A 19,672-nucleotide genomic window follows, 5' to 3' on the forward strand; every position below is an offset into this window, starting at 1 on the left:
AAGTCGTGTCTCAAAGGGTTTACTCAGCCTGTTTGCTTGGAAAAAACATTACGGAGGCTCAGGAAAATATGTTTTTATTAAGTTGTCACAGTGAAGCTGAATACTGGAGATGGAAACCCGTAGATGGAGATCAGATTCCCACTGGGCTCTGGCCTTTCATTACACAACAGAAGTGCCTTTCAGACCAGCGTGGAGGGTCATGAGAAAAGGGTTTTCATGTTAATTCCTCAGAAACTTACACACACGCAGCTTTAACTTTTAACACCTCTGAGATTGTTGTTCACTTAGCACAAGTGTGAAAATGACCCAGTGAGCTTTCTGTAATATGGATTAAAGGTCTCAGTGGTAAATACCAACATGAATGCACTGAAAAATAATCAGTTTGGTAATGCACCTTTAGTGAAAAATGTACATAAATTGCAATATAATAAATATAATAATAATAATATCAACAATAGTAATAATAATATTTATTATTATTATTATTATTATTATTATTATTATTATTATTATTATTATTATCTAATTTCTTCACTATAAAAATATGTTTAAAAAATTCCTGATATTCTTTTGTACCTATTAGAGCAGCAGCAACACATTGTTCACACAAATATAGGCTAATTATTATAATCAGTAATTCTTCAAGGCTGTCATGTCTCATGTTTAAGCAGATAGTTATTTTTAGACGATACAACAGTGACCTCTTGTGGTAGATGACAGAAACTACAACTCCCAAGTCAAAATCATACGATTCCAAGTCAAATTAAATGTTTTTAATATACTTATATACTTATATCTAGTAAGTTAAAATTATGACATTTTGAGCTTGTAAATGAGACATTTTTTTAGATTATAGAAATAAAAATTTAGACTTATTATCTCATAATGTTTACTTATGTGTATTTTTATCGTTTAGTCATACATTTTTTTAAATTTAAATCGAGGAAAAGAAAGCTTTAAAGTAAAATAACACCCTAAAATATCTGCATAACTCCTGGGGAAAAAAAGAAAAAGAAAAGCCATCCCCTCGTTTTTAGATTAAAAAAAAATCACTGATACAAAACAGTTTTCCTCATCAAAAAATAAAATAAAATCAATCTATAGGCAGCTGGTTGAGTTTGCTGTGTCGCAGTTTATGAATGGGCCAAAAATAAACCTTTATTAGACGCCTTTCCGTTTCCGGTTTCAGCGTCAAGTTAGCCAACAATACGCAGAGTTATACTTTATTTAAAAAATAAAAGCATAACGAAAACACTTGTGCCGTTTCACAGAAGTAAAGGGGACAAACGAGGTAAAAAATGAACAACAAGAAAATAAAAAATAATAAAAACATATAACGGAATTTTTTAACGCGTTTTGTGCCCGTTATTTTTTGTTAAGCTTATACGAGACATTTTACTTTTTAACTTCCGGTCTAGTTCTTGCTACGCTAACCATAGTTAACTTCACGGAGCTCAGCCAAGAGACCGAACAATCTCCTTCCTTTGGGTTCCTGCTCACATAGGAGTAGATGGAAATGAGAATGAAGATATCTTGGCGAAACAATCACTAAAACAACAGATAATTGACATGAAAATACCGCTAAGTAGTAGAATATTTATCCAGAAATAACAAATGTCACCATACTTTGAGATGTTTTCTCTGCTCCACTCAGCTCTGACAGACAGTAGCTGTGTCCCAATGTCAAGGATCCTTCCTTGGTAGGATCCTTCCTTCAGAGTCGGGTCCTCCGAAGGCAAGGCAAGAGTCCTTCCTTTGACTGGTGTAATGCACAAATGGGACAGCCTTCAGAGTGTGCAGCTGTGCGTCATTGCGTAATTGGACGTCCTGCTTAACTTCAGCGCAGCTCTCTGCCCTTTGGCTAAGATCAAGTGTAGTATCTGTTCTTATCAGTTTAATAAAAAATAAATAAATAAATTCAGCGCCGCAATTTCAAAATCAGTTCACGACATGAATGTGTCTCTGGCATCAGCACTCTGACACATATTTGTGAAAATGGAAGAAGGTGCTTTAAGGTTGAATCTCCACGATTTATCAAGTAAAAACCATAAAGTGGATTAAACCTGAATATTTAACTGATCCTGGCTGAATTCGGCCGCTACTTAGTGCCATGAGTGCAGCGGCGCATAATTCATCATGGAAATATGTTCTGTGATTTTTTATTTTTTATTTTACAGTAGCCTACAGTACAATAACAGTTATTTATAAATAACAATAACGGATAATAGCGGACTTTCGGTCCCTGTAAACACAATAAAGAAATGTATAACTTTCTGAATGGCACAGTTGCACATAGTACATCATCATCGGACACATATAAATTAATAAACAATAACTTTAGCGACTGAGACGGCATTAATTAACTTAACCGGCAATATATCAAGATGACGTTTATTAGGCTATCTTTAGACAAATATTCTGGCATTTGTTTATGTTTATGTTTTTGCTTGACTTTGAACACATGTTTTGTAAGTTATGTGACAACATTCAGTGTAAACTGTAAATACTTATTTAAATGCATATTGCGCCGCTAGCGTCGCTGTTTCTACGCTCGCCATTTTTAAATCTCCCGGTAGACCGGTGTGCGCAATGCTTTATGGGTAATGGGAGCGCATGGAGGATACACACATGCATCCTTGGAATTTGGGCAGAAGAAGGACTCTGTCCTCCGGAGCATCCTGGACATTGGGACAGTCCTTCGGCGGATGTCGATGACGTGGCATCCTTCAAATCCAGCCGTTTGAGCATCCTTCCTTGACATTGGGACACAGCCAGTCTGACTCTCTGAGCTGCAGAGTTCCAGTCAGCTGCTGCTGATCAGCTGTTTCCGGTCTCTGCAGCACTACTGACCTTCTTCACTGATCATCAGAGGCTCTGTGTGTCCATCACACACTGGAAACACGCTGCACAACAACAACATCAACAACCTGTCTCCTCTGCTTCTTCTTCAGGTGTGTTGGAGGTTGGCAGGTGTCTCTGTGGTAAGGACTCAGCCTCAGTCACTTTTCTTCTTTAATATTATTGTGGTTTGTTCGGGTCTCTCCGAGCCTCTGAACTGATCCTGAACTGTTTGTTTAATTAACTAGAAAACTTGTAATTTGAAAAAGTCATACTTATAGCATGTCATCATTTTTCCTCAAAAAGTCATAACATTTTCAAACAACCCGAAACTCTCGAAATGTTCTTATTATAGTCTGTTGCTATGTGTAGTAGGGTGGCTTTTCCAGAAATAACTACAATAAACACCATATTTTGAGGTTGACACCATTTATTAAATGAACATCCTGCTTTAAATTAAAGAAGCCTGAAACTATTGATTGGGACCATAAACTCATGATGAGAATGTTTATTTGTATTAAATTAGCTTTGTCTCCCTCTGCTGGCCACGAGAGAGACTACACTTAAAGCACATTGGCTTCATTTATAAAGTGTTAGATGTTTGTTACAAATGTGAATGTGACAGTTAACCATTCTTTACACACACCAGTGAACACACCATGTTGGAGCAGTGGGGGGTCACTTCTCTCCTTCACCTGTCAGTCCTGAGACTCGAACCATCAACCCTCCAGTTATAAGCCCGGTTCTCTAACCTCTAGGCCACGGAAATAAACCTGTATTTCCCCTAAAAGCCACAAGAGGTCGCCACTACCACTGCTGCATGTCTCCAAACTAAACAGAGGTGCAGGTCGCTTTTTGTAAAAGTCTTCCTGCACTTGTGTGATACTCACAAAATATGTGTTTTTGTTGAGCGGTTACTGCCTTTTATTTCCCCAGATATATTAATAATAAAAAATAATTACATTACACTGTGATCTGCTGCAAGATGCTGGTTTATTTGATCCCAAAAGAGGAAGTCTTTCATTTATTCTGCTGGAGTTTTAGTGTCTCAGGTTCCCAAAGTTCAACACCACAAACACTGAACGGAAGCCAAAAACTTGAAATCCTACAAAAATATGGGACATATCTAAACAGAAACAGCCCGTATTTAAAAGGTTTAAGGCATCTTGGTCATTAGGCCACAGCATCAACACACACACACACACACACACATATATTTATATATATATATGGACAAATGAGTGAATCATGAAGACACCTACACATATAAACCGACACAAATGTTTTCTGCCTGTTAAAAGTCATTTTGTTCGAGATCTTGTCAAAAAAAGACAAAGAATCTGGACTGAAATCAATCAGTTCCAAGTAGTATTGTCCCTTTTGCAGTCAAATAATACCTGCATTGCATCATTTTTCTACCCAGATCTACATAAAAAATGACTATTTGTATATTTATTCTATTTCAATTTAATGTGCAAATGTTTGACCCACTGCAGCAGCGAAGTGAAGTCAAGTATAGTGTATTTAATGGACTTGGCAGTTGAAATACTCTACTGGTATTGGCAAAAGGCCTGTCATGATAATTACTATATCAACTTGTCGTTTGATATATAATATGGACTAGTAGTCTTTTTCTGGACTCAATACATTGACATTTTGTGCTTTTTTCTGTTGTCTTTAAAGTAATGCTGCAAATGTTTGAGAGGCGGCACAAATTGCTGGAAAAAAAACTATACTTCCCAAGCAAAATTCCAGCTGTTTATATGTTATTTTAATAATTAAATAATCTAAAACATAATGAATATCTCATTGTAATGTTTTGTTAACAGAGCCTGAAAGTCTATTTTATTTGTTTTGGTTGTAGTTTATTTATTCAAGTTTTATTTATCTAGGATATTTTAATATTTCTTTTCCACATTTCAATTCCAGTGTTTAGTATTCTCGAGATTTAAAAATTCATTGATGTGGAAAAGGATGAACTTATTGCTCTAATATTGTTATAAAAGTACAACAACATTGATACTACGTTACTATTGTTTATCTTTTTTAAGATTATTTTTTTTTGCCATTTTTGCTTTATTGTTTTTAAGTGATAGATAGAAAGGGGGAGACAGAGGGGAGGACATGCGGCAAAGGGACCTCAGGTGGGATTCGAACCCGGGTCCACCGCAGGAAGGACTCAGCCTTAATGGTACGCACTCTACCAGTGTGAGCTACCGGAACACCCCATATATCCCCGTTTATCTTGATACTTTCTGGGAAAATATATTGTGAAAATGTGTTATTGTGACAGGCCTAATTGGTAATTGTATTGCTATTGGCCCTAATTTTAAGCCATTTAAGTTTTTAAATACCTCAACACCTTAGGTCTTTTGTAATCAGTGAAATATTTGAAAAGAAAAGAAGAAAACCCAGACCTGCCAGGAGAAAAACATAATGCAAAACACCAGAAAATAGCTTAAAGAATTGGCACTGATATCACCAAAATCCTGCAATTTGCATCCAGTTTTCAGCTCATTATTAGACAATAATTATCATTATTTTCTGCAGCCATTCAAGTCAGGGACTGAGTGATGAACACAGTGTCTCTGGAAGCAGAAATCAACTTCAGACCAGGTGGGAACACATCAGTTAAAAACACAAAAAGTTGTCCTGCTGATGTAGAAATCTCTCCAACAATGTCTCACCGAACCAGACTTTGCTTCTCTAAAATGTGAAGTTGAAATGTTTGTTAATTCCTCTCTCTGACCCGACAGAAACAGGGTCAATTTGGGTGAAAATATGCTGCTTAAAAACAGAAAAAAATCAGCTCATGGTGGCTCCTGAAGGTGGACGAGGAGCTTCAGAGTTCATCGTCGTCGCTGCTGTCCCACGGCTCGATGCTGGCAGATCTCCGGGAGAGGAGCTTCTGCTTCTGTCAGGACTCCTCGCCCACCTCCTGGTTGATCACATGGTGGTAACCGCGGTTTCTGTTTGGCTCCTGCCGCCAGCAAATGACGCCGAGGAGGAGGAGGATGAGGAAGAGGAGCAGGCAGCCTGACACGGCCAGACTGATGATCACTTCTGCAGGAGAGCAGAGGAAATGCATCAACGGTTGCACAGTCTGGGTTTATTTAACCCTCAGGGCAGGCTCACATTTTATGCACACTTTACTGCTTAGCGCTCTTTAAAAGCAAGCTAGAAAAAAATATTATACATTATGATATTCTACTTTCATTGTACTAATTTTTTTCCCCTACATCTGCCCTCATTATTGATAAACACTAATTTAAAAAAAAAATATATATATTTTAACCCTTTAAATGCCATGTATTTGTCATAATACCACCATGTTTTTAGATGAAAAAAAAAATGAAAATAAGAATTATTTTCAATATAGTACATGCAAAATAAAAAAATAAATGTTAAATTATTTCAGCCTGGAACTTATTGCTATAACTTGTTGCTGATTAGCAGCAACACTGATTTTGTTGCATTATTATTTTTTGTGCAGTTTCAAATACTCCTATTTCTACTGCTTAGCAAATAAAATGCACTCTATAAAAGCAAGCTATAAAAATATTGCTTGTGTGTATGGATTGTGTGTATAAATTGCATGTTTTTTCTCTTTATGCTGAATATGGTGAATATGATGCAATCTGGTGAAAAGTAGTAAAAACGATTAATTCCAAGGCCAAAGCCCAGATTGACAAATGCATTCATTCATTCATTCATTGAGCAAATAAAAATACACAATCTGGCCAAAATTCATGCCAAATGCATGAACACAGCCAAAACTATTAACACATGAAGAATGAAAAGTGTGTAAAATGCGCTCAACCTGCCCTGAGGGGTTAAGCAGTTTGTACCGTGTGTGTGTGTGTGTGTGTGTGTGTTTGTTTACCTGTGTCTCTCCCCTCTGAAGGCACCTCACACTCTTTGTCCCGGTCCTCTGAAATGGAGAGCTTTGTAATTCTCACAAACTCCTCCAGGGGGCAGTCCAGAGAGCAGCCGGGCAGCAGCAGGGGGTACGCCTCCACGGTGCTGTCGTTACGGAAGAACAGCGACACCGAGAAATTGCTGCATGGACACAAAAAAAAAAAACAGAGGGCATTAAACATCTGTAAATGTGATATGAGATCATAAAACTCTAACAGCTGTTGGGACATTAAGAGGAAAGTTACTGGATTATTAGTATAAGAAAAGCAGTTTTAGTGCATGCATCCTCTAGTTCAGCTATTCTCAACCTTTTTGAGTCGCTACCCCCAATTTAACATGCATGTTGTTCGCGACTCACTGAACAGAATCTCACACGCACAGTTCAGATCACCCAAAAAAGAAACAAAATGACCAAAAAAGTCAACAAAATGACCAAAAAAAGACACAAATTGACCAAAAAAAGAAACAAAATAACCCAAAAAAGAAAAAAAATACCAAAAAAAGACACAAAATGACCAAAAAAGGAAAGAAAATGACCAAAAAAGACACAAATTGACCACAGAATGACCAGAAAATACACAAAACGACTAAAAAAAGATACAAAATGACCAAAAAAAGACATTAAGTGACCAAAAAGACTAAAACACATTAACACATGAATACTTTAACACAGTGGAGACAGAGCTGATTTCCAAGAAATCATCTCGCGACCCCAATTGGGGTCCTGACCCCAAGGTTGAGAACTGCTGCTCTAGTTCATGGGTCTCAAACTTGCGGCCCGCGGGCCAATTGCGGCCCTCGTGACGATATTTTGTGGCCCACAAAATGGTTATGAAAGTTTAAAGTGAGTTTTATATGAATGGCACTTTACCGTGTTGTGTGTGGAAGGTCCCTTTTATTACTTTTTTTTGTAATTTTGTGTCTTTTTTTGTAATTTTGTGGGTTTTTTTGGTCATTTTGTGTCTTTTTCTAATAATTTTGTGTCTTTTTTTGGTCATTTTGATTCTGCCTCCAGCAGCCCCCAGGTTATTTGAGTTTGAGACCCCTGCTCTAGTTTTTGAATCACATTTTTACTTTCTTCCCGCTGTCAGCTCCTCAGAGTCTTTGTGTGTCAGTGTTATGTTGGAGTAAGTGTCCACATGATACTTCTGTCTGTTTGTTCTACCTGTTCTCGTCCTCGTACAGCTCAATAATCTGGCAGGAGGCGTACGGCGGCTGTCTGCCGTTGAACACGTTCAGGCTGCTCTGCAGGGCGGCCACAGTGGTGTCATGCTGTGGAAAACACATGAAAAGGAACATTTTTAGGGAATATTTAGGAAAAAAATCACCACCAAGTAACTCAAGAAGTCATTCTTACCGCTGACAGCATCATCAGTTTCAGCCTCTCCTTCACTTTCGGGTCTGGGACGGACATCTTGGACAGATTCTTCACGATTTCACCCAGTAAGACACCTAAAAAACAGACTTTTTTATTCCTGTTTCCTTATATTCTATGATTATTAATATAAGCTCTATTGTTGTGCAGACGTGCTCATTCATCAACCTAAACACACACACACACGTCGTTTATTCTGTGACTTAATCCCACACACCCTCCTGCTGACAGAGGCACAAAATGTGGATTAATCCTCCGATGAAAATAGATCCCAACAAATAATAATAATAATTTATTTCATTTATGGGCGCCTTTGTGAACACTCAAGGTCACCTTACAAAATCAACAATAAAACACGCCAAACAAGCAGTTATAAAAGCAGGCTAAACTACATACAAATACTAGTAAAACCACATAATACTGACTGAAATGCACTGGTCACTCTTGTTTTGTGCAGTTTTCTAAAAGGAAATTATTCAAATTAAACTATACTTTTCTGAGCTGTTATAACAGATTAATGCTCTCTGCAGCACCAGATGTGGATTAATCTGCTGCTGAAAATAGTCCCAAGTGGAGCAGTTTTTATTTCTGTTTTAGTGTCTGTTTTAACACACACATACCTCCCTGCAGCCGGTTCTTTTCTTGTGGTTTGTAGACCCCGAATGCAATCTTTAAAAAAAACAAAACAGGAAATGAAACAAAATCACTACACACGACTTTCAACTACCAAAACAACATCACAGAGCATCATGAGACACTAAAACTTCCAAAATAATTGACTTCCTTTTATTCTAACATGATAAAAACTAACAATAATTATAGTAATAATAATACTACTACTACTACTACTACTAATAATAATAATAATAATAATGATTATTATAAATTATAGTAATAAAAAACAATTACAATAAAATAATAGAATAAAAATATTATAATAATTTGCAGCAATTGAGCAAAATGCCAATGAACAAAATAATATACTAAATATTTCATGCCAGAAAAGGAAGTGGAGACTTATTAGCAAGTCCAAACCGTTCTATTTTTCCTTTTTTCTAATATATATTATATATCAGAACACAATAAATCATAAACATCCTTCACATTTGTCTCAATATGTCATATTTTACATTTATTTAAATTAGTTAATTGTTTTAAATTATTTCAGTTCCATAACGTAACTCCTCTTTGTTTCTTTAATATACTTGTAGCTCTCACATTGTATTTACTTTTCCATATTTATAACATTTTTGATGTTTCGATTTTTTGCTTGGTTTATGATCTGAAGCGTTTGTGGTGTTAACCAGGTCTTTACATTTTAGCGCTTCTAACTTAACAACAAGTGGGTTTGTTGGTTCTCTAATATTGTCTAAATAAAAGCACAAATATTGCTTTAACTTTTACCCGAAATGCAAAATCCTTCAGCAGACGCAGCCTCTCAAAGACCTCCGGAGTCACCCAGTCAGGAGCAGTCTTGTTGTGACGGGACTGAAATTACACACACACAAACACACAGAATTATGAGCACCATGAAGAGAATATTTAACTAGAAGAAGGCTGTAAAACTTTAACCAATCTAGCTTTTAAAGCAGTGACTCGGCTGCCCCTGATTCCAGACTTGGTTCATGTTTAAGATCTTGCACTAGTCTGTGTATTTGACTCATAATAATGTGGATTTTATGCATAAAATGTAAACTTTAAATACAGATGTTAGTGTGTTGATTAGTAGCAGGTTATAATAGTTTGGGATTTTTCATTAGTTTTAGTTTTAATTTCGTTTTGAATTTATATTTTCAAATTCAGTTAGTTTTAATTTTTTTTCTTTCTATAGTGATTTTGCTAGTTTTAATTCGTTTTTATTTTTTTGAAAATGCTTGGTTTTCATTAGTTTTAGTTTTTTTGTAATGGGGTATTTGTTGGGTGCCAGATTAAAAAAAGTCACAATAAATGTTTCCTTTATTTCCTTTGTCTGATCCATCTCAGCCCCAATTAGTTTATTAAGTCATAAAACCAGATAGATGAAATACATTTCACATCAACCAAAAGATTTACGTATGAAAAAAGTTGACAAAGACGAAACTAAGGACATTTTCACTAAAATTTTAGTTAGTTTTGTAACCACAAAATACAGTTTCAGCTAGTTATCTCATATTTTTAAACTCTCGTTTTCATTTTTATTTCAGTTAACGAAAATGTTTTTGAATTCTAGTTTTCGTGATTTCGTCAGTTTTCTTTAACTATAGTAACCTTGACTCACGCTATAAATCTTGCACTATTCTGTGAGTATTTGACTCATAAAACTGTAAATACAGATGTCAGTATGTTGATTGGTAGCAGGTCATAATGCAAACTGTGAACTTTGGATAAAAAACAAACGAGGGAAGAGAAAACAGACGTGAAACTGTAACTATTTGCACAGTTCAGTTCCTCTCGCAGCTCGTTAGCCAAAATGTCCATGTGTTCCTGAAAACCACACGAGGTCAGCTCAGTCACAAGACTCACACAGACACATGTGAAACCTGGTCAGTTACAGTTAAAGTTACACAAGAACTGAGAGAAACTATCTGCTGAAATTCAAACAACTTTTAAAGACCAACAACTAAATCAAAAAGGTCTTTTCAAACTGCTCCTGCAGAGAAAAACCTGTTTTTTTGGACTCGTGCCTCAAGGAAAAGAGACAAATACTTATTAAATATACAGCTTGTAGCAGGTAAAAAGGTCCTGCTACTGCAGGAGAGCCTGACCTTAAATACCTGGATGGATATTAATAAAATGGAGAAGATCATAGCATAAATACATTATAAATAAAATTAAATTATAATTATACAGGTACATCTCAATTAGTTAGAATATGGTGGAAAAGTCCATTTCCATTAGTTCAAGTCAAACAGCCCAAACCAAGTATTGAGTCATATAGATGGACAGACTTTACAGAGGCCAACATTTCCATATTAAACATACTTTTTAAAATTGGCCTTTTGTAAAATTCAAACTTTGAGATAAAAGTCATAATTATGAGATAAAAAAGTCAAAATGATGAGAAAAAAAGATCATAATTTTGAGATAAAAGTTTAAAATGAATTATAAGATAAAAAGTCATAATCTTGAGATAAAAGTTGAAATTATGAGATAAAAAGTCATTATAAGATCAACATACTTTTCAGAGGCCAAGATTTCCATATTAAACATACTTTTTAAAATTGGTCGTTTGTAATATTAAAACATTTCTGAGACACTGAATTTTAGATCTTCATTAAATGTAAGCCATAATCCTTATAATTAGAATAAATTAAATACATTACGACATGAAATGTTTCATTCTGTGTGTAATGGATCTATATAATGTGTTATTTCCACTTTTTGAATTGAATTACTGACAAATAAACTTTTCTATGATATTATAATTTATTGAGATGCACCTGTATATGTGTGGAATGTGAACTTTAGACATAAAAAGACACAGATTAATGCAAGATTGTGTCTGATGTTAAACCGCAATAAACAGTAGATTTAAACAGCTTGTGTCAAGAAAAACACGATGCTCTTATTTTGAAATGAATGTGAACATAATAAACCAGTTAGTGATGATGTCGCCGGTTTTATTTTTTGGCTTGAGTTCCTCAAAAGAAAGCAGCTTAAGAAACTTATCAAAATCTATAAAAAAAAATACAGATTCATGTGCTTCCTCTCATACAAAATAACTGATTGAATGCAAGAGTCAAGACACAAATATGTTGTTCTGTATTTCAGTTTCTGGACTACAAAAATTGGAATAAATAGAATCTATATATACTTAGATATTTTTCCAAGTGTCTACAAATGCTACTATACATATTGAACTATATATATTTTTTAAAATCTATTTCTATATAGAATTAACAGCTTCCCAGTTGTGCTGAAGAGTGCAGAATTTAATGTTTTTTATAGGTTTTGGTTCATGCAAATGGTTTATTTTTGGCACAATTTTAATTGAGACGTGTGGGATAAAGTTATTTTGATGAAATACGACAGTTTTAAGCTTTAATTTGGATATTTTCCCTGATTTTTCTGAGCGTTTTTCACACATGATAAGCTCAAGAACAGCCAGAAATACCAAAAAAGTCAACAGAAATACACATGCATAATATTATTTGCAATTCCTCTCTAAACTTCTTGCGTTTGCTGTGTTCTTACCTCACAGAAGAGTGTGTCGTAAACACTCCAGACGGTTTCCACATTTGTGTTATTCAGGCCTGTTTTATTCCTCACCAGCTCTATAACGTCCTGAAGAGAGGAGGACAGTGTCTCACTACATTTATTATCATGTTTAAAAATATTTTAGTATGCGTTAATCAGATTAAACTTGTACGTTTATTACCTTGAATTCATTGGTGACGTTTAGAAACTCCGCCGTGTGTTCAGTTTCATTCATCAGCTGTTTGTAGCGGGGACAGTCGAAACGAGGATACGAGAGCAGCTAAAAAAAGAGACAGAGAGTTCAGACAGAGTGCACTGAATCACTCACACACTGTTATTTACTGTTATTTACATTATAAACTGACCTTTTCTTCGCTCTGTGGCACCGTGTGCACAGGGATGGGCTGCCACTGCAGAGTGGGACTGAAGACCTGCTGACCTCTGGGGGGGTAGAGACCTGAAGACAGCAGGAAAGGGTTAATGTGAGGAGGAAGAGGAGTAGAGGAGGAGGTGTTGGAGGAGGAAGAGGAGCGAGCAGACCTGCCAGGTTGGCCTCAGCGCTCATCAGGGTGCGATCGTAGTCTGTGCTGCGGACGGAGATCTGAGGAGAAAACAGAAAAATGATTCAGAATTTCTCCTAAATTGACTAAAAGTGATGATTTTATTGGAGCGTGTAGTCTGCACAATATCATGTGTTAAACATGTTCTATCTGAATTAGATTCAATATTTTGCCTTCAAATAGTAATTTCCATTTAGAATGTATAAAAACCTTTAAAGGCCGTTTTCTCAAAATGAGTTTTTTTCTCATAAATCTCAACTTCAGCTCCACTTTCTGTGCGTTCAGTGGTGGTTTGTGTCTGTTTCTGCTGCAGTGGAGAGGAACTTCTGCAGAGAAACCTTTTGTGTTATGATCCAGGTAACACTTTAATACATTAATATTCACGATTAGTTTAAACTGAGACCGTTTTTTTTTCATGCACTTTTTTCCCCACGTCTTCTTTCAGAATCGTGGAAAGAAAATATCCAAAACAAACATTTATGTGTATATTTGACTATACTTAGTAGATTTCTCCTGCACAATATTATGTGTTTAACATATATTATATATAACACATACTCTCTCATGTTGTTCTCTAATATTCATTGGCAAATCAATATATTTTTTGCAGTTTTTGCAGGCTTTCCCAAATAATAAACAAGTCTAGGTAGAAAACAAAAAATTGTGTTTTTAAGGCGAGACTACAGGCAAAAACATTGTTTTTTTCATGCATCAATTTTGAATTTTTGGGCAAATTTTCTCCCATAATGTTTCATCTTTCAGAATCGTGGAAAACATCCAAAACAAATGTTTCTGTATATGTTTGACTATATTTAGTAGATTGCTCCTCCCACTCTCCTGCACAATATTATGTGTTTTACATGTTCTATATTAATTACATTCAATATTTTGCCATTTCCATTAAGAATGTATAAAAGCCTTTAAAGGCCGTTTTCTCAAAATTAGTTTTTTCTCATAATCTGAATCAAAATAGATTAATAACACCTAAAGTGACTTTTCTAAGGCACGTAAACTTACAGAAATAATATGAAAACATCAGTGTTAGCCTTGAGATTTTCTGGCTTTATAGATAATTCATGTCATGTCTGATTTTTATGGCTTTTGACAGTACTTTCTATTTTATGAAATGATAAGAGATTTCCTTCTGTAAAAAACTTTGAATCTAATATAGCAACAACATAAAATAATAACTTTGAAATTTGCTTCATGCAATGTTTTCATGCAATTTATGTCATGCAAATACATGCAAATTAGTGCATATTTACACCCAATTTGCATATCATAACATTTCAGAAAACTTATAATGCAAAAAAATCTTGTCTTAATGTAAATAACAAACTGGGGAAGTTTCCTGGTGATATCTATACGTTTAAAAATGACCCCATTCACCTATAGAGCCTCTGTGTTAATCTAAGTGTGATAATAAACAACAAATAGACAGGGGGGGGCTCTTCTTGAAAAACTCTTCCATCACGCTTCAGGAATTCGAGCACCAGTGGGAACCCTTTCACACCAACATGTGGAGGGGCTCCTGCTGCAGAATATTACTATGAATCATCTTCCTGTCTGTCTGCTGACGTGTCATGTGGCGTTACCTCGTGTCTCTCATAGGTTTCGTTCAGGAATCCTTTGTAGCGAGTCCTGAGAAACTGGCCCAGGTTCAGGTGCTGCCTCATCCCTTCCTGGAAACACACAAAACCTTTCTATTTTTCTGTCCATATAACATGCATATAACAGAACAAACGTGTAAATCTTATCCCGCTGATACCTGTGAGAGCTGTCCGAAGCCCTGAGGCCAGGCGCTCTCCTGGTACGGGTCGGTGGGATAAGCTTTGACTGGAGACCTGTCGCCATGTCGAAACAGCTGAAAGAGACAGAGAAGAGACGTCAGGAAACACCAGACCAACAAAACACTGATTAGAGTGAAACTACAGCAACAAAAATAAAGTTCCTGTATTGCATAAGACTGCAATACAGGAACTTTCTGCATACTGTCTGCAGAATATGTGTAAATTCTGTTGACTGCTGTTTAGAAATTCCGACATTGCTGCACAACCACAACAGAAGGAACATGCTGCATAGATAAGATTTTTTAATGTAAAATTAAAAGTATAAGTACAGGTGCATCTGAATAAATTAGAATATGATGAAACGTCCATTTCCAGTAGTTCAAGTCAAATAGCTCCAACCAAGTATTGAGTCGTATAGATGGACATACTTTTCAGATGCCTACATTTCCATATTAAACTTTTTTTTTTTTTTATAAATTGGTCTTTTGTAATATTCTATTTTTTTGAGACAGTGAATTTTACTCTTATCAGCTGTTTTTGTTGTTATCTTTACAGTCTGAACATATAATATAATATAATATAATATAATATAATATAACCCATTACAGCAGGTTTTCCCACATCTGTTTTTTCTCTGTAATTCCTTCTGTAGCTGTTACATGTATACTCACTAAAAATGCATAAATACATAAAAAATAATAATAAAATAAACTGCTTCTCTGTGGTGCAACATAAAAACACAGAACATTAAATAAGAATTACAGAATAAATATATCTTAAAATAAAGTGCTTGGATCATAAAATACACTGCAGGTTTATGGTAGAATGAGAGCACTACTGACTGTTTATTTCTCATATTTTATACTCTTTTGGGAAAAAAAGCTTGTTATTCCGACTTACGTAACATTTGTGAACACCACACAGCTCCTCTGAAACAGAACCGAGCCAAAAGCTTCATCCTTCATAGTTTTATCTGTGCCTGTTATAAAATCATGTCAGCTGATTGTTCCGGTGCTGCCAAGTGTTTATCAGAAGCCATTATGTCATCCGAAGTGACGACAAACAGCTAAAATGTCAACTGAGGACTCCAAACATCACTGGACTAAAAAGGTCAATAATAAAAGGATGTGGAAGTCATTAAATAAGCGAGTAAAGAGGCCTACAGTACGTCGTTCATAATAAATACAGAGTTTATATTAACCCCAAAGCTGCTGCAGGCTCAAAGGTATATCCAGTCAATAAGGTCAATTTCAAACAGTTTTATCAGTTGTTTCTGCAGAGCGTGCATGACTGATGTGTCCAAAATAGCTAGAAAAGTGTGTAAACTCTATCTGGAGGTTGGATAATCCCTTTAGAGAACCTAATCTTATCTGCTCTGTGATCCATTAATGGCTATCTCGCAGACAACTGGGTGACCGTTTCTAAGAATGAGCGCAATAATAAGAACATGTAGCAGTCAACAGACAACAGACAACAAAACAGCATCCACAGCAGAAATATGAAATATGTCGACCCTCTGACCCGACCTTGCTCTGAGGGTCCGATGTCAACACTGAGACATGCAAAAAAGCTCGATGTAATGGCTTTAACACGGGAAAACACGAGTGTGTCAAATGCTGTTTCAATTCTCACAACTGTGACAGATTCCATGTCTGTAACGCTAAAAAAGGGGGAAACGAGGTGGGAAACAGAACTTACAAAGCCACATTTTAGATTTAGATAAATTAGAGATTATGGTTTAAAAGCAACTCATCTTTTCCTTTAGATTCAAAATGTACAAGATGCTTTTAAAAGCTTTGTCATTGTAAGATTTTCATCCTGAAACAGTCTCAAGGTTTGTGTTGAGGCAAGGACTTCACTGCAAACAGATAAAGTCACTGTCCCTCATTTAAAATTTACATAAATGCAATAAAAAGGAGGACATCCAAAGCTCCCACTGAATAGTTTTAGCACTTAAACAAAAACAAAGAAGTTACACTCCAAAGAGTTCAATAAATTCTTAGAGAAAACAAGCTGTGACACAAGAATTCAGAGCCTTGAAAGTCACATTTCACATAAATTAACTGCAGCATGATGTTTTTTTCTTCTCACTTCACATTCAGTTTTACTTGCACGCATCCTTACTGCATCATCTTTGGTTTGACGTCAGTTTGCAGTCCACTGTTGCTTTGCAGGAACAATAGCTTCTGTATCCTTGACTACACTGCAAATCATTGGATTGTGTCAAACTGGCTGTGAACAGGTTCAGGGCAGGGCAGCTGCAGATACTTTAACAAGTACTTCCTGAATATGTGCCTCTAGAAATTAGGCTTCAACAAATCATTAAGAATCTGATATGTGATTCTGGAGAAAGATCGACCTTGGAATGAACCCTCCAATCAACTATCTATCTCCAGAATAATGCACATTACTATTACCACAAAATGTCATGTAAAAACTAGTCACCTGACAGAATGAGTTCCTGACTACACATTTGAATCATGACTCATGTCATTCCTCTTCTCACATATTTTAATAAAAGGCAATAATAAAACAGGATCAAACAGGTTTGTAATACAGGGTAAGCAGAAATAACCTTAACATTTTCACACACAACAGCTCAGTAAATGTAAAAGTAAAAGCTTGTTTGACACTTGCTACAAGACTTCCTGTTGTCTTGTGTGTGAGACTGTCTTTGCGGTTTTTAGGCGTCTGAAGATGAATTCGGTTCAAATAATTTACTGTCAACTTCGACAAACAGTTGGCCTTTTCTAAAGCAATAGATTATTAGCAAGTGTTGTGAATCAAACACAAAATTAGCTTCTTCTTAAAAGAAAAAGTGTTGCTAGATAAATTATAATTATGCCGAATTCACTTAAAGATCGAATTTATTTCGAACAGACTTAATTCATGTTCATGAATTAAACACGTTTACAGAATTAGCAATGAAAACATAAAACCTCCTATATTTTGTTTTGCTGTGAACTAAACACACACAAGTAGATTCTTCTTGTTTTTCAATGTGCTGCTAGTTTAATTATTTATTTGCCGAACTCACTTAAAGACCCAATTCATTTCGAAAATATTTAATTCTTGTTTAGGGGGTTATACATGTTTACAGAATAGCAATGAAAACACAAAATTTGCTATATTTTCAATGTAGTTCAGCAAGTGTTGTGAACTAAACACACACAAGTGACTTCTTCTTGTTTTTTAAAGTGCTGCTAGATTAATTATTAACATGCCGAATTCACTAACATACCCAATTTATTTCGAAAAGATTGAATGTGTGTTCAGGGAGTAACACATGTTTACAGAATAACAATGAAAACACAAAACCTGCTATATTTTGAATGCAGTTCCGTGCGCGTCTATCTACGCCGAAGAAAGACACGGACAAGCGGTGCAGGTTTCAACACAGCTTCCATGACGTTATATTCAATATTGTTGTCATACTCACCACAGTCACATAAACTAGTTTTCTTTCAGCTGCAGCATTCCCACAAAGAGAACCGACCGCTAAAAGAAGGAGCACTGTAGCGGACACCATGTTTCCGTCCGTTCAACCGGAGCGCTAACCTACATATGCTAACCCCAGCTAGCTGTTCGGTCCGTTTGGTCTCTTCTTCTTCTACTGCTTCTTCTTCTTCTTCTTCTTCTTCTTCTTCTTTGAGTTTCATTGGCGATTGGCAGACCAACGTACAGGCGCATTACCGCCACCTACTGGACTTAAGTGGTGGAGCAGTAGATTGACAGGAAATTAAGGAGAGAAAATAATTATTACTGATAAATAAATAAATAAATAAATAAATAAATAAATAAATAAATAAATAAATAAATAAATAAATAATTTAGTAGATTGACAGGAAAATAAGGAGAGAAAATAATAATACTGATAAAAATTGCATACCAAGAACCTTCTGAACCATATACTGGAAAGTTCCCACTAGACCACAGAGGAACTCTGGACACCTTTTTCTCTTTTTGACACAGAATCATGCAGTTAGAAATATTAAACATTTGGTTGTTTGATTGAAAATGTTCATAAGTTTGTGTCACAAATAGTTTTCCTCCAGTTTATTTCCATCACAGAGATGATAGAAACTGATATTTATCAAAGATCAATGCTGGATTCAAACCTGTGACCTTTAGGTCCAGGACCCTCGACTCTTCCTCTCCACCAGAGGAGGCGGAGCTTGGAGTCAGAAAAGTTTGACTTCAGACTTTGACCCAGAAACTCTCAAAATGGTTTTATTATAGTCTGTTGATACATATTAGAGCATAATGTGGCCAGAAATAACAAAAAAACACCATATTCTGAGATGTCCAAAATTTGAAGAAAAAAAAAAAGTCATATTATAGCATGTTGTATTTTGTCAAAAATGGTCAAATTCTTAAATTGCTAAAAATGCCTAAAATGGTCTTATTATAGTCTGTTGATACATACTAGAGCATAATGTGGCCAGAAATAACAAAAAAAACACCATATTTTGAGATGTCCAAAATTTGAAGAAAAGAAAAAAAAGTCATACTATAGCATGTCGTATTTTTTCGTGAAAAAGTCATAAAAATTTTAAATGCCCCGAAACTTTCAAAATGTTCTTATTATAGTCTGTTGATACATGTAGTAGGGTGGCTTTTACAGAAATAACAAAAAACCATCATATTGTGAGATGTCCAAAATTTGAAAAAAGTCATACTATAGCATGTCGAAATTTTCAAATATGGCAAAATTTTAAATATGCTTAAAATGGTTTTATTATAGTCTGTTGATACATATTAGAGCATTTTGTGGCCAGAAATCACAAAAAAACACCATATTTTGAGGTGTCCAAAATTTGAAATGTGAAATATGTCGAAATTTTTTGTGAAAAAGTCATAAAAATGTAAATGCCCCTAACTTTCAAAATGGTCTTATTATAGTCTGTTGATACATGTAGTAGGGTGGCTTTTCCCAGAAATAACATAAAACACCATATTTTGAGACTTTGAGATGTGCAAAATTTGGGAAAAAAAGTCATAGCCTACTATAGCAT

General features: G+C 35.4%; 1 protein-coding gene and 1 non-coding gene across 2 annotated transcripts; one reads left to right on the forward strand and one right to left on the reverse strand.

The window, feature by feature from the left end:
• Positions 1–1,844: 1,844 nt before the first annotated feature.
• On the forward strand, positions 1,845–2,026 carry LOC131967586 (U2 spliceosomal RNA). Its single transcript, XR_009393728.1, has one exon. It is a non-coding gene; the product is annotated as a U2 spliceosomal RNA (small nuclear RNA).
• A 2,864-nt stretch (positions 2,027–4,890) lies between these two features.
• Positions 4,891–18,272, reverse strand: acp2 (acid phosphatase 2, lysosomal). The gene is made up of 13 exons (XM_059328032.1): positions 18,097–18,272; positions 14,636–14,731; positions 14,463–14,549; positions 12,848–12,908; positions 12,673–12,764; positions 12,489–12,587; positions 12,305–12,394; positions 9,536–9,619; positions 8,752–8,800; positions 8,114–8,208; positions 7,922–8,028; positions 6,722–6,897; positions 4,891–5,901 (listed from the first exon to the last, which is right to left on the reverse strand). The coding sequence occupies exons 1-13, from the start codon at positions 18,184–18,186 to the stop codon at positions 5,756–5,758; spliced, it is 1,272 nt and encodes a 423-aa protein (XP_059184015.1). The 5' UTR covers positions 18,187–18,272; the 3' UTR covers positions 4,891–5,755.
• Between the last annotated feature and the right edge of the window lie 1,400 nt (positions 18,273–19,672).

The sequence above is a fragment of the Centropristis striata genome, chromosome 24 (assembly GCF_030273125.1).
Source record: "Centropristis striata isolate RG_2023a ecotype Rhode Island chromosome 24, C.striata_1.0, whole genome shotgun sequence".
Lineage (NCBI taxonomy): Eukaryota > Metazoa > Chordata > Actinopteri > Perciformes > Serranidae > Centropristis > Centropristis striata.

Bases quoted from the DNA above. Each gene is read 5' to 3' on its own strand.
- acp2 (XM_059328032.1), bottom strand. From the start codon at position 18,186: ATGGTGTCCGCTACAGTGCTCCTTCTTTTAGCGGTCGGTTCTCTTTGT. The intron at 14,550-14,635 runs GTATCAGCGGGA...GTGTGTTTCCAG, and splicing joins GCTTCGGACAGCTCTCACAG to GAAGGGATGAGGCAGCACCT. The intron at 8,209-8,751 runs GTATGTGTGTGT...TCTGTTTTTTAG, and splicing joins AAAGAACCGGCTGCAGGGAG to GTGTCTTACTGGGTGAAATC.